Genomic DNA, 15,918 nt, shown 5'->3' with positions numbered 1-15,918 from the left:
TGCGCCGTTACCAGCAAATGTCAAAAAAAGGTTACGACTTCCTCTCCAGAGGAGCCGCCGACGGTCCGCAGCCTCTCTCCTCCTCATCTTCCGCCATCTTCCTAAGTCGTCCTCCCTCCGCCCTCGCTCCCGCTCGGAGCACTTCCCTTCATCTTCCATCCTCGCGTCTCCGAGCCAAACGCCCACGCATCCACTGGCGCACACTTTGCTCGCAGACGCTGCTGGTGCACACGCGCATTGAATTTTTAATCTCTGCCCCAATTTTCCTGCCTTTTTGGGGCTCTGCCATCACTGCGGCGCTCCCTTTTGAGGTTCTCGGTTCGACACAATGGGTGCAGGGAGCTCACGGGCTGGCTGCGCTTAGCCTGCCGTCAGGGTCAAGCTCACAAAACAAAAGTAACAATAAAAAAACTTTGTTACCGTATTAAAATAAAATGAATACAAATAAAATAAATTAAAAATTGATTTTCGATTCAATGGCAGTGAATGAGTTAACTTAAAGTACTCACTGCCAGCCCAGTTAACTCATTTGCTCCCAAAAACGTGTAAATGCGTTCTATAAAATATTGCCATGCTCCCAAAGACGTATTTTTTTTATACTAGAGCTTTGACGCAGCCTCTAAACTGAAGAGAATGCTTGAAGAAATGGTAGCTATTACAAAAACGGCCAGCGGGTGGCAGCAGAGTATAAGAGATCAGCCAGGGTCATGTTGCAACAAACCCTATCCCCCCCACTGTTTTAAACAGATTTGTGAATAATGATGAAACTTCGCTATATTCTAATGCTAATTGTTGCAAAAGGGAAACAGATAGAAATGTACTTTTTGTCCTGACGAGAGAAGAGACTCTAATATTTATTTTGGTAAGTCCCCTGTTTTCATAGCAATAGAACACAATATCCTGTTGGCCTTGCAAAATCTGTCAAAATCCAGTGAAGCAGCCGGGAGCGAAGGGGGTTGCTTCAGTGAAAATGACGTTTACATCCATAGCTGTCAATGGAAGTGAATGAATTAAAGTACCAAGTACTTTTGAGTACTTTTGTCCCTTGGTCTACATTACGTCGCCATTTTCTCCGCTCTCGGCTTGCCTTTCCACCAGACGGCTTTTACTGGGCCCACTCACCACCACGGTGGCCGTCTCCAAACCCAGCGAGCCCCAGCTTAGGAAGAGCGCCAGCCAGGCCAGCACCGTCATCCTGCACGGGAAGAGCGTAAACACGTCAGGAAGGCACACGCGGATGAAGACGCAAACATGTGTTTGTGTTACGCACAAAATGAGCAGCCATCGTGCTTGCTTGGCCAGCCCCAGCAAGATGAACAGACACACGATGAGATCAAGCAGCAGCAGCATGACGTATGACAACCACCTAAAAAACAAGAAACAACAAAAGATGTCCCTTTTTTATGTATTTCCAAGGTTTAGCAAAGATATGTAAACACGGCACTTCCCTTCCTGGGGACAGGAATGTGTGGTTAGGATGTTGTGGTAAAGGCTGTTCAAGTGCATCATTTGAGCTCTGTGTGTGTTTGTGTGGGTTTTTTTTTTTTAGGTAAGGACGCACTCAAGTCCAGCTGTTGTGAGATGGATGACTCTCGCAATACATTGAGGGACATTTGTTTAATGGTTCCGAAGCAGTAATGTGCGGTTAAAAGCAAAATGGTGCCTTAAAAGGAAAGTTTTTAATGGACTTCCACAAAACCAAATTAAGAGAAGACACATTTATGTGCGGTTTGGCTGGAATAAAAATAAAAAAAAAAAAGTATATAAAGACTTTTAAAAGTGTCTATTAAGACTTTTTGAGCTAACATCCACACCAAATTTGAACAATTAAAAATAAACAAATAAAAATGAGGCTGCAAAATAGTGTAAGAATAAAACCATTATCTCCACTCTCCCAAAAAATAATTCATTGTTTAAAAAAAAAAGTAATAATTTATTATTAATTAATTTAAAAAATTTAACAGGTATATAAAATGAGGCTTCAAAACAGAGTAAGAGTTAAACTATTATTTCCACTCTCAAAAAAATAAATGTATTATTTTTTAAATAAATTATTATTAATTAATTGATTAAAAAGTAACAAGTAAATAAAATGAGGTTTCAAAATAGTGTAGGAATTAAAATATGATCTCCAATCTCAAACACTGTGGACTTAATAAATATGAAGGTTTAAGTATCATTTCAGCAACAACAAGAAATCATTGTTTTCATATTTGTTGATGTATTGCATTCGTTTACAGCTTTTTTTTGTGTTTGATTTGTAGATAGTTGTTCACCTGTCCAGACTGAATTACTTTTCTAAATATTATATTATGTTAAGTTTACTTAATGCAATACTTTAAAAAAAAAATACGAATATATATATAAATTCTATACAATAATTTAATTGACATTATTTTCTTACTTTTTATTATTTTATTTTATTTATTTATACCTCATTACAAAGATTTTTTCATCTTGCACCTGATAAACATCATGCACAGAATGAAATCTGCAAGTAACTGATACCCCCAAAAGGTCAATAATTGCTTTTAAATGCAACAAGGTTGCAGCATGGGCGTGCAGAGTGGAAGGGGGGGGGGGGCAGTGACCACCTCGCTCCACGAAAATTTATAATGATAACCCACCAGGGAGGTGGGATAAAATAAAAAATAAAAAAATAAAAATATTCCGTCCGCACATATCTGTGAATGCTAAACCACTAAAACAAAAAACACTCAAAAAAACGATAAAAAGTAACTGAATTTGAAAAACAAAAAGTCAAAACGAAATCTAAAACGACACTAACGACAAATCCCAAACCACTAAACTCTTGCCCGTGCTCCCCTCACCTGTAGTCCTCATTCATCATTAACGTGTTGGCGGCCCAGCCAGGTGAAAAGGGGCCGGGAAGTAGGCCGCCCGAGGGCGCGACCGTGGGGGCCACCGAGGGCGGCACGGGGGTCAAAGGTATGATGGAGGCCCCGCTGACGCCGCTATCGTTCCCCAGACCCGGGTCCAAGCCAGACCGAGCCACGGAGATGGAGGAGAGGAGGTTGATGACGTTCTCGGATAACCTCCGGCAGTTCCGCGTGGAAACCAGGAAGGGTTTGCTGCCCGTAAACATCTCCTCCATTGTGGTCAGTGGGCCCGAGACGGACAGCTGCAGGCCATTGATCGTGTCCGAAATCTGGAAAGGGAGGAAGGAGGAGGATGTGAGTAAACCACAAATTTGGCATGCTGTGAAGTTGCGGTTGGATTTGGGACAGATAGATGAAGATCCTCCTTTGTCTGAACCACAAGTATGCCTGACTAAGACGTTCTCTATATGGACAAACATTCAAGACTTTGCAACTCAAGTGTCCCCTGATGACCTTATGGACAATTGTATGCTTACAACTTTGTGGGGACAGTTTGGGAATTGCCGTTATCCGCTTCCAGTTCAGAAAACAAGCTCTATAACGGCCCTGCTTGGAAAAACCCCATTCAACACCTTCAGTATGAGTAAGACAGGCACCTCACAAGTGGTGGGACATAAACCACAATTACTTTGTTACTGTCCTTCAGGGGATTTTTCAGATTTTTTTACGTGAGTAACGTACTTAAGTCTTATGTAAGAGAAACGCTTGATGTTGTCAACACCAAGAATCAAGATGATTTGAGGGTCAATACGTTAGCCTAAAGATGATCAACAAGATTCTAGTACTCGAAAACTGTCAGTCTAATTTGAAAAACACACAAAGGTGAGCTGTTATTAATTTTAAAAAAATTCACTTGCTCTTGTGACGGTAATTTGTTAGTCCAAGACGTTTTATTTCATAACTCAACTTTTGAATTAAATAATTCTAAAGAAGGATCAGGCCCGTGACTGTCATGAATGAATAATGGAATCATCTTTTTTTCACGTGTGGGTGCAATTGAGGCATTTATATAACTGAGTTAATGAACAAGTCCACTTTTTACCTCAGCGCGCGCGTGTTTGTGCGTTTAAGTGGAGCGGACAATCCTGCTAATAGCGCAACTCATATCAGATCAGCAGCACCTGCGCTCAGTGGTCCTGAAGTTCATAAAACATTCAGCGTAGTTCTATTTCTTCCTTGTCGTGCAACTGCACTTCAAAGTAGCTCATTCGCACATGCCTTACTCACTATTTTGACAACAGCTTTTATCGCAATAAATGACCTAAATGTCTGAAGTGTTTATTATTGTTGTTGTTGGGCTGTGGTTTAAGGTGAATTTTTAAGTAGTGTTTCTGTGAGGTGCACTGCCTATAGCCCATGTTTTTAATGTTGTTGTTGTTTTTTCCAAATGTAAGTTTATCAAATCAAAAGTTGCCTGAGATGCGGCAAATATTTTTTTTGAATAGTTCAATATGTGTGCTATCAGATTTGGAATTGGAAAAAAAAAAGTGTATACCGTAACAGAATTGCATTTTGTTAAGTCACTTTTTTTTTTTTTTGCAATATTGACAGCTTTTAGAACTGTGACATGATAGAAGTGATCGGATAAGCCCCTACTGTATGGAGGACCAAAACTGCCAAAGTAAAAAATAAATGACTAAATAAATAAATAAATGACTAAAAGTGAAAATATAAAAAATATAATTCAAAAATGTAATTAAATGAATGGAAATGGAAATTAAACCAACTATATATATATATATATATATATATATATATATATATATATATATATATATATATATATATATATATATATATATATATATAATTTATATTTCTCTCTCTATATATTTATATGTGTATATATATAGTTTTCATTTCCATTTAAATTTATTTATTTTATTTTTTGAACTATTTTTTATATGTTTTTATTTTCACTTTTACTCCTTTATTTATTTATTTAGTCATTTATTTATTTTTAAATTTTGGCAGTTTTGGCCCTCCATACTACTGAAGACCCAGGTAGCAATTCACCGCCAAAACATCTGATTTGACTGACCTGTAACATTAACACAGTGCTCCGGAAGGAGGACAATTAGCAGAGTGACACACTAACCACTGTTTGACCAAGGGGGGAAAATCAATCAGAAAGACATTTGTATGCTATTTTCTTGTCACACTCAACACACAAGCACAAGCAGCGTCAAGCTTGGGTAGGGATTCTGCATGACATTTTACTTGCGGAGAGCACCACTCACCAGCAAATCGATGGAAGCTAGCGTGTAATTGGCTGTGAGAAGAGACGAGGTCAACTGATACATCCCATCATTAGCCTCGCTGTTGCCATAGAAACCGATGCCTATGGCAACACTGCAAAACAGGGAGGGAGAGGAGAAGGGGGAGAAAGAAAAAAAAAAAGAGGAAACGTGAAAAGACTGTGGGAGGTGTGCGCGCATATGAGAGCAGATAGCAGAGGCGTGAAGCGTAATGTTTGACTGTACATTTGAAACCAATGAAATGGAAAGGATGCGCTACGTCCTTGGTGAATGCGCAAACTGTAACAGCGATCAAACGGACGACTCTTGAAGGAAAGCAATGGGAATGTTAACCATAGCGATATGTTTACACATCATTCTCTCTCAAATATTCAGATTACGGCTAGGGCCAGATGTTCATCAAATCCCCTCCGACCAGAGACGAATGGTATGACCCAATCTCCCATATAACGTGACCCAGATTAGAAAAAAAAAAAAAGGTGGGGGGGGGGGTGTTCCTGTGTGTGTTTTGTGCATTGGAAGCTGCCCAATGTGAACGTCACTTCAAATCTCGTTGGCTGTTTTTTCTTAGCGGAGACGAATAGGCCAACATCTGTATACGGAAGGCAGACTCGTGTAAACGTAACGATTGATTACAATGACACGACGCTCCGTAAGGGGGAGACACGGGCCGCATGTATATGATGACATCATTAGGATCCGGCATGCACATCATGTTCTGCGATGCGCTCCATCGATTTGCACGCAGGTCCGGGGCGATGGACGTGAGAGGGACAAAATATTAGCGACACATCTGTATGAGGTTGCACGCCCACTGCAAACTACAACCACAATAATGAACAATGAATTAACATTCATCAAAACCACTTCCAACGACATCGATACATTGTAAATTGTAAACATTATGTGTTTATTTTTATTTTTTTATTTTATTTTATTTTATTTTATTATTATTATTATTATTATTATTATTATTATTTTTTATTTTTTTATTTTTTTTATTATTACATTATGTGTTTATAATTGTTATATATTTAAGGCCAAAAAAAAACGAATGATGTATACAATTTAAAGTGAATTTCTATTTGTTGAATTGGTAACTTTTAGCTGGACGTGACACAAGAAAGTGACAAAATACTGACTTTTGCGTGTGTTCATAAGCACATCAATGCGTGTCGTCGCGTCACGGGGCGAGTTTGGCAAACAAGCAGCACAACATGACAGTCAGATGTCAAGTAGGCGTCCCTTTGCTCCGAGTGACTTTGGTGACTAAAAAGCACATGACGACGGCGAAGACGACGACGACAACGTGATTCACAGCTTTGCTGCTGCCGCCGCTCAGCCTTCAATAAAATGCCTGCGGGCGCGTTTGTTGTTGTGGTTGGTGACATCAACGTGCCACTAAATCATATTGATGTCACTTCCCGTTTTGGATTCTTTTTACACGCAAATATTGTACTGGCTGCACTTAGTCAACAATTATCTTTCTCTTCTCCCCCCCCCCCCCCCCCCCCGGGGGATATGATTATGAAAAACAGTAGCATTGTGGAATCTTACTTTGACTACTAGTATTTAAAAGAAGGCTGAAAAAAATAATTCAAAAATTATGAAAAATATTCCGAAATATTTGGTAAAAAATAAAATAAAATACAAATAAGACTTAACTCCTAGCAATAAAATGTAAGTGTTTTTGTCTTATTTTCTGGCAACTAGTGGGTAACAAATAGCAGCAGCAAAAGTGGATTTAAAAAGTCTAGGAGGGGGAAATTATTTTGTGAATTTTTTTGTTTACAACTTTGGTCCGGATATCGTTTATAATGGGTGTAATTCCACTATCAATCACTAGATGGTGGCACACTTATTTAATGTGAAATGCTGTAAATTTTAAAGAAGAAGAACAAACCGGCACAGCCTAGTTTTTGCTGAAAATATTCAACACTGCCTACAGAAAGCGATGCCTGTAATTAAATTTTATGATGAACATCTTTGGACATGATTATTGACTTAAATTGTGAGATTTTGATTGTTTGGGGGAAAAAATTACACTGACAGATTAGTAAACTGTTAAGACTGTTCAAAATGTTTGTGTTTTGCTCTTGCGTTCAATATTTTGCACATTTGTATTTAAAAGTGTAATTAACGGCCGTGAATGCTAATAAAACATTACTCGGGAGTATTCAAATCAAATCTAATTCAACTTTATTTATGAAAGCACCTTTCATACATTAAGATGCAACTCAAGGTGCTGAACAATAAAAACAGCTATAGTACAATAAAATTCGAATCGCGGGAGGGATTACAGTATTTTTATAATTTGATTCCGATTTTTTTTTTTAGACATAACTTTCTGTATGACGCAGTTCGATTAATTCATAAAATGATTGTGCTTGCCTAACGTTTGGCTTCTTAGCGTATATATTTCTCGTCGGATGATTTCTACCTCACAATTTCTCCATCTCTCCGAACGTGTACCACATGGATTCCTCGGAATACGCACTTGGCGAATGTCTTCAACCCGCGACCCACCCAGACCGGTCAGTCCGCAATTCCATTGAAAAATGACACGTGCATCCGCTTCCTCACCAGCATAACGTGACAGACGCCACGGCCACCCACGTGACGCAGCAGATCCCTCGGCCCTTCTTGCCGCTGTAGCCGTGACCCGTGCTGCCGTCCTCGTCCTCCTCCTCCTCCTCGGATCCCTCGCCGCGGTCGCCACGGTGACAGCAGCAGTAGTGTATGAGGAAGGACAGGACCACCAAGAGGGAGATAACGAGGGCGATGGCCGATAAACTGGACAAAAGCAGCAGGCTCTGACAGAGAGGGACGGAATAAACGGCAACGTGAGCAAGGGCGGCTCTGATGAATGACCCTTTGATTGGATTTAAAAAATAATAATTTTAAAGTATGAATTCATCTTGCTTGTCCTATAATGTAATGTATGGCTCTCATTAGCAGCAGGCACCGGAGATTTAAGGGAATGTAATGCTCTGTCATTTAACACACTCAACAATTCAACTCATGTAACCATATTAATAAACGAGCTCTTGAATCCCTCCAACATCATAATAGTTTATCTTCTCCCTCTAACAGCACATGAAGAATCACTGATTTAAATGTTCAAACTGTGCATAATCTTAGTGCTTATCTTAAATACAGTACAGTACATTTGTTAACTTACATTTCAGTTCTGTTTGCATCGTAAGTTTGCCTTAAATCTTTTGGAATCAGCGCCGGAGGCACTTGGTGCTTTGTAACTAACTAACTAACTAACTAACTAACTAACTAACTAACTAACTAACTAACTAACATGACCAAAACATTTATGTATAAATAAATTTGATACTGTTTACAGATTAATTTATTGCTTGTGTTTATTAAGGAATACACTTAATCACATTAAATTGCAATTACCATTTTGGGGAGGGGGGGATCACAATTTTTTCCAAATGGTTCAGTGCTAGACATGACAAGGAAAAATAACACCAGAAATGTTTACAAAATGTTTAAATCAAAGTTCCAAGTTAACTTTTCTAAATGAATTTCTTGTGTTGATTCTTAATCTGCCTTCGTTTTTCTCTAGCACATAATTTTTTCTAATAATGATAATAATACAGTATACTACAGTAATATACATTTAGTAAAATTAATGAATTATGGGTTAGGTTCAGCAACAGGTAGATTTGCAGTGCATGGAAAAATCCGCCTTGCCCAAGCAAGCATCTATAGGTCAAACTTAAAAACAAAAAAATGAAAATATCTCAAAAACCTGATGTTTTAGGAAAAAAAGTAAAGAAATGTTTTACTTCAGCATCAAAAATACAATTAGGGATACATAAAGCTATCTCTGACTGAAATTTGTTGTTGACCAGTTTCATCACATCGCTGCGGCTGCTGGCTGATTTGTGATAGAAAAGAAAAGCACATCAGACATACATCGCGAGTTGTGCGGCTTTTCCTGATACGCTGCCTGCGCCAAAGTGGTTTTAGCCCCACCACCATTTGTGCATGATCACAATTGCACAAGACACATTAAATATGACCTCCCGTCAAGTGAGTCGTGCTTGTTGACCACTCGGCAGCAGTCGGCTATCACATGGAGACGGCTGACGCCACTAAGCCATATCAGGCACCTGATCGGGCCTTGTGTCATAAAGTCAACATTACTGAAATGCATTTTCCCAGCGCACATCTCCCCCGTATTATCCTTTCATCCATCTGTCCGTCTGTCACTCCCACCCATTCCTCCGCATCCGCTCTCTCCGTCTCACCACCTCCTCCCTTTTCCCCCGCCATCCCGCTTCTCCCCCCCCCCCACACTCTCCCCTCTCGTTTCTTTCTATCTATCCACACCGCCTGAATCTCTATTAATAATCGGTGACCTACTTAAATACATTCAGTGCGACTCTCGCTCACTGCCGCCGCTGGCTGACTCGCTGTGAGCCTTCCTCCCCCAGCCCCGGACTTCTCCTCAGCAACCTCCTCGCATTACTCATTCCCTCTCTCTTTTGCCTTCACAGAGCACTTTAAGTCGCTTTTGTCTTTGTGTTCTGCAGGATAATTTGCACACTCTCTCTCTCTCTCTCTCGCGCGCGCTCTGTCTTTTTTTTTTTTTTTTTTTTTCACCCCTCTCACCATCACCATCACCACCACCCACATCCTCCCTTTTGTGCCATAGCAAAGTCACAAGCACGCACTGTGAGACAGTTTGTTTAGGACGGGCGAGACCTTCTATTTTGCATGGCAAAGTGCAGAAATTCAGATCCGTGCAGCCAGCGGCTGTTTGGATTTTTTTTACGCGCAAGTTGATAGCAGGCTGCGCACACGCACGCACGCACGCACGCACGCACGCACAGGAGCAGGTGCATCAAAGTGGCCTAGTAGAGGAGCATAAAAAAGAAAAAGAAAAAAAGAATCATAGCCAAGATGGAGAATGAGTCAAGGCTATTTTTTCAAGTCAAATATTACGTAATATGAAGGGGCAATTTTTTAGGTTTCAAACACAGACTATACAAAATATAAACAAGCATTATGGATTGTTCTTCCATGTATCAGCAATTTTGGCTGTCCTATACAACATTTGAGAGAACTACAGTAAGTACAGTAAACTCCACTGCACCGGGGGTTCCTGCCTATTTTGGGCGTACTTCCACAGTTGACCACTAGATGACAGCACACTGTCCTCGGTTCCGCGTTCCTGTCGATGGGTGCGAGTGTGTAGTGTGTCTGTCTCAGTTCTCCGAAGCACTTCAGAGAGCTGAGACACCCTGCACGTTGTGCGCGCTCATCGGGGGGGAGCACACGGTTGTGGGGGGGGCACAGGGATGGGGGTGCGAGTGTTGGGACGCGGACTGTGTGACGCAGCAGTGGCTGGAAACGGCGTTGGTGTGTGACTTATGGAAGTCGGTGGCATCTACGTCATAATTGAATGTCATTTGCTGTAATCCTGCTTTTTACGCCTACAGAAAGCAACAGCTTCAGGTTCATTTTATAATGTACATCTTTGGGCATGATATCTTGAGACGATTAATTTGTTAGTTTGGATAAAAACGTGATTTGTTTATTATGTAAACAGAGGGCTGGGCTTGTTTGTAGAAAACTGTTTTTTGGGTTTTTTAAGAGCTCAGTATTGTTCATTCGGTAATGTCATCATCATTGCTTAAAAAAAATATATATATATATATTAAAAAAATAAAATAAAAATACAACTATTTTTGTGTTATCAATTGCAATTGCTCTTTTCAATATATCATGTGTTTAAATGTGTTTGTATTATTTTAAAAGTGTGTTGACCTTAAAATGCTGTAAATATTATAAAAACATGTCTAGGGAGTATTTGAATAAGATATTTCCATATTGTTGATTTTGCTTCAAACTTGTGGTCTAGGACGAAACACCTGCAATAGCTATATGATGTAAAAACAAAAAATGATAACACTTGGAGAAAAAAAAATCTAGTGGGTTATGATGAACTGGGAAATAGCGGGGTAAGTCTAAATGTAGTTTCACTATTATAGTCAAGTCAACCATGACAACGATGTGGATTTGTAACTTGATGTGACACCGAAGGCGTGACATCACTGAAACCGCAACTTGTGACTTACCTGCTGGTATTCCCAGCTGTCAGGGGCAAAGAGGTTGTCCCTCATCTGCATGGTGAGGTCCAGCCGAGGGAGCGCGTGGCACATCCGCACCCACAGGGAAGGGGTATAGCTGGGCACCGTCGCCATGGCAGCCATCGTCCACTGTCACTGGATCCCCTCCTCCGCCCTGTGGAAGGGAGAAAAGGTGTCAAGAGTCGCCGGGGACGTGAAGTGCGAGCTGAAGGTCCCCCCCCCCCCGAGGGCACCGCTGATTCCAGAGGACGACGAGGTCAGCGGTGAGCTTTTTTTTACGGCAGCCCTTTCCCATGCCTCCACGCAGATAATTTAAGAGCGGCATCGCCCGGGAGATGCCAGGGTCAACGTCAGCCGTAGTTACACAGAAGTAACTCGTGGGGCGTGGGGGCGGGGGGGGGGTGCACAGATTCCAGAGTGGAGGTTGCTGAGATGTTCATCTTCTGCTCACGGCAAGATGAGACGCAAGGTGTTGAAGATAATTGTGCTGTACTTATCGTGGATATAAAAAGTCTACACACCCCTAGTTCTAATGCCGGGTTTTTGTGCAATATAAAAATGAGACCAAGATAGATTACTTCAAAACATTTTTCCTTTGTTAACGAGGCCTGTAGCCGGCAACTCAATGGATTTTGTCCTTGTATCTTTTCGAGAGACAAAGTCAAATGAACCACTGAAATGATGCACGGCCTCTTAGAACTGGGATGTGGCTGTGTTTGGAATTAATCAATCACAGTCAAACTCATGTTAAATAAGAGTCAGCACACATCTGCCATTATTATTAAGTGCCTCAATTTATCCTCCATAAAAAGTTCTGCTGTTCTAGTGGGCTTTTCTTGACGTATAATCAAACAGGGTTCCATATCCAGTGAAGTTGTCAAGAATGAATAACTAATATTTGTGGTTCATGAAACACATATTCAACATATCAGATGAAGTTACTAATAGTAAGCTGCAAAATCATATTACAATACATGACAGCTTTTGTTATTTTTTGCACAGACTGTGTGCCATATGGACCGGCATGGCTTATGTAGCGGGCTATACGGGGTCTTTGAAGGGGCCGCAGCAAGTGTATTTAACAAGGGGAACAAAAGTATTTTATGCAAGCAGAGCACGATACCAGAAGACAGCGATCCGACTCTCTTGTCGCTTACTGTTCGGCGCTTGGTGTCTTTAAAGCCGCCCCAAGTGGGCTCGAAAGTAGGGTAAATACAAAAGGCGAATCCGGTTAGCCAAAACACACACTGGGATCCAATGGGGGGGGGGGGGGGGTTTGGGGGGACCGAGGCACAGCCTGGTAGGCGTCTGATACGCGCGTCACCGTGTATGAAAAGGCACATTTTAGGACAGCACAGAGCGCTAATGATGCTTGCATACAAAGCATGCTTGCAACTCTGAATTTTAGAACGTTACTTCGCACTAAATGTTCGATTGAATCATTTAACATGGCTATTATGCGTTGGGCAATATTCAACAGAGGATGCTTTTCACCCTCCCCCCGCCGATCCACACAGCACGTCATTGTGTCAAATGCCGTCCAAGATAAAAGTTTTGGATTCAGCCAAACGTCAAGGCTTAAACAACTTCCTCATTCAAATTCTGTGACGAGTTTAAAAAGCTCGCTCACAGGCCGGCCGGGGCCAGCGTTAAGCGCGTCTCAATAAGCTTGTTGGTCCTAATGGTTCCGGCAGCCCAACTGTCACAAATCAAATTGTTGCCAATGCTCCATTTCACTTATTAAAATGGCTGATGAAAATCATTTTTCGCACGAGCCGCGTAACTTTCATCCGAGCGGCCCGAGCATCCTTTTGTAACCGGGTTGGTGCTCAGAATTAACCAATCAAATGCATCTTAAATGGGAATCAACACACACTTGCAGACAAAGTGAATCTAATTAGCACCAAAATATAGCTCGGGTGTTCTAGTAGGCTTTTCCTGACATTTTCTTTGCTTTCTCGTACACGCTTGACTGGTCGCCAGCCAATCACTGTCATTTCAATGTTTTCATGTATTACAATGCTAAGATGTTACTCGTCTTTTCACTGTCCACAAGGAATTACTGCGTACAGAACACAGGTCACAGTTTTATCTGAATCGAGTGTATCTTTCTTTTATTTTTGATTTAGCGCACTTTCTTCACTTCACTGATGGTGTGACATATCGGCGTGGGTTCAGTTCCCACTCACGAGTGACGATGTGAAATGTGGACGGTTGTCTGTCTCTTTATGTGCCCTTTGATCGACTGACAAGCGGTCCAGGTCCAGCTTACTTGTTACTCTGCACAGGATATAAGCTCGAGAGAAAATGGATGGATTTAACGCTTTGGTTGACAGTTTTATGAGTAGCCAATTGTGTTGAGCAACTTTTTATGGTCCAAGCATATGGACAAACGCCCAAGCGAGATACAATACAGTTGTATATCTGCGCGTCAATTTTTCACGAGTCAGTTTGCAACATTTGCAATTCCAGTGTTTACCTGTAATCTATAAGTTTATTGTATACTCTCTGAATCCATACCAAGACGCTTTTGCGTCCATCGATGCGCAGTAGGATATTAACATTCGTACGCACACAAGCACCACATGATGAGGTGCGTGTAGAGAAAAGCTGTTTTTGGATTCTGGACTAAAAGGAATGAGTCACTAACCGAAGCAGACGCTGCCTGTCTACATGACTGCCGAGCGAAATGTGCTAATAAACATTTCCGGTGATGGATGGCAACACTTAGGGGAGGTGAAAGATATGGCACATACCAAATCTTTATCAAGTGTTTATAAAAAAAAAAAAATAATAATAATAATAATAATAATAATAATTGGGCGGCACGGTGGCTGACTGGTTAGCACGTCCGCCTCCCAGTGCAAAGGTTGTGAGATCAAGTCCGGGCTTCGGCCTTCCTGGGTGGAGTTTGCATGTTCTCCCCGTGCTTGCGTGGGTTTTCTCCGGGTGCTCCGGGTTTCCTCCCACATTCCAAAAACATGCATGGCAGGTGAATTGGACACTCCAAATTGTCCATAGGTGTGATTGTGAGTATGAATGGTTGTTCGTCTCTGTGTGCCCTGCGATTGGCTGGCAACCAGTTCAGGGTGTACCCCGCCTACTGCCCGAAGCCAGCTGGGATAGGCTCCAGCAACCCCCGCGACCCTTGTGAAAACAAGCGGTACAGAAAATGGATGGATGGATGGATAATAATAATTATGAATCACCTGTTTGCTGCATCTAAGAAAGTTATTGGGCCAAGCTAGCAAGGCGACGATGGAAGCGGTGGGCGGCGGCTATCAGCAGTTACTCAACGCTTGTCACCCACCAATAGCCTCACGTTGACGCGATGTCCCCTGCCAGCTCGTTATCTTTGCCTCTTGCATAAGTGAAGACCAATAAATGTGATTTGGAGCCCGCTCTCGCTGACCCGACGGCGGCGGCGGCGGCGGCGGCGGCGGCAGCCTAAGCAAACGCGCGCACACACAAAATCCACCGTCGAAGACTCTAAAAAGAGACTCCATGGTGTCTGAATGTGCAGCTGGTACGAAGAAAAAGGGCCATTTTGTGAGGCAGCTAATGAGGACAGGGCAATGCAACATGGAAAACAGCCTTGAAACACATTCATCACGCAGGGGCAGCTGTGACAGAATGCGTATTATTACGTAATATAGTTGCAGCTGTATCGATGTTGCACACACTTGACCTCATATTCACACGAGCCAACGCTAAGAAATAGTAACCGGCACTTAACAACAACCTTTAACGACCCGGAATTTACAGGAGGGGGGCATTAAAGGCTTATGACACACTCCATCAGCTGGGGGGAAAATTCATTAACATGTTGTGTGTTTACACGCTTCATCGAGTATGCAAAAGCCGAGCCCCGGCGTCCGAATACCTCCACGTCCATTTTCAGTCGACATTCATTCTGCGTGATTAACGTCCACTCCTGACAGCGCGCGCGCTCTCCTCTAAAAGTGAGTGCAGCTGACCGTAGGTAAGTGAGTGCAGTCAGTAAGTCGCTGCAAATCAGTGCAGTGGATGTGCACGGAGAGTGCGACACGGCAAGTTGACAGACACAAAATAGTCACCACCTCCCCACCCCAAAAAAAAAAAAAAAAAAAAAAGAAGAAGAAGAGTGGATGCAATGAAAGCATCAGCATCAATGCAGCATTTAGCATCTCTTTCCAATGATAGAAGGAGTGACGGGAGAAGAATTCATATTCATTGCATTCACGCCATACATAAAAAGCCACAATTTTCTTTTTTTTGAATCATTTCTTACCTCTGACAGTTGCGTTGGAAGGCTTCTCTTTTTGCGTTCTGCCGCTTCTCGCCGCCGCTCGTGAAATATTTACCCACTCAAAGAAGTATACTGCCAGCAATCAACGCCTGATGCTCTTGCAAAAACATCCTGCTGAGATTTAAAAAAAAAAAAAAAAAAAAACAAGCTCGGGGGACATGCCAAAGAATAAGTCAAAATGTGACAGGCAGGGTTGCTAGAGCAAGTGTGCGGAGAGAAAGAGCGAGTAATTCTTGCAGCTGTTGAAATATTAAATGGCCAATAATTGTATGCTTGTCGGGTGACAGTGGAGAGCCGTTCGTGTTGATGGATGGGAGAGGAGCTCTCAGTGAGGGCGAGTGAGCGAGAGAGCAAGA

General features: G+C 41.9%; 1 protein-coding gene across 4 annotated transcripts in view; it reads right to left on the bottom strand.

Moving 5' to 3' along the window:
* The window catches only part of ttyh1 (tweety family member 1), a 27,237-nt gene extending 11,319 nt beyond the window's left edge, over positions 1-15,918 (bottom strand). For all 4 annotated transcript variants that reach the window (XM_086077868.1, XM_086077872.1, XM_086077870.1 and 1 more), the window contains exons 1-7: positions 15,545-15,918; positions 11,263-11,428; positions 7,742-7,971; positions 5,141-5,252; positions 2,832-3,169; positions 1,271-1,366; positions 1,123-1,195 (exon numbers count right to left, since the gene is read on the bottom strand). In XM_086077868.1, coding sequence (XP_085933994.1) covers positions 1,123-1,195; positions 1,271-1,366; positions 2,832-3,169; positions 5,141-5,252; positions 7,742-7,971; positions 11,263-11,397 — 984 coding nt within the window. In that variant the 5' untranslated portion in view covers positions 11,398-11,428; positions 15,545-15,918. The remainder of the gene's footprint in view (positions 1-1,122; positions 1,196-1,270; positions 1,367-2,831; positions 3,170-5,140; positions 5,253-7,741; positions 7,972-11,262; positions 11,429-15,544) is intronic.

The sequence above is a fragment of the Leptonotus elevatus genome, chromosome 6 (assembly GCF_054856555.1).
Source record: "Leptonotus elevatus isolate MCC_2025b chromosome 6, RoL_Lele_1.0, whole genome shotgun sequence".
Taxonomy (NCBI): Eukaryota; Metazoa; Chordata; class Actinopteri; order Syngnathiformes; family Syngnathidae; genus Leptonotus; species Leptonotus elevatus.
The sequence above is the reverse complement of the archived record's forward strand: the minus strand, read 5'-3'. Positions and strand labels throughout refer to the sequence as shown.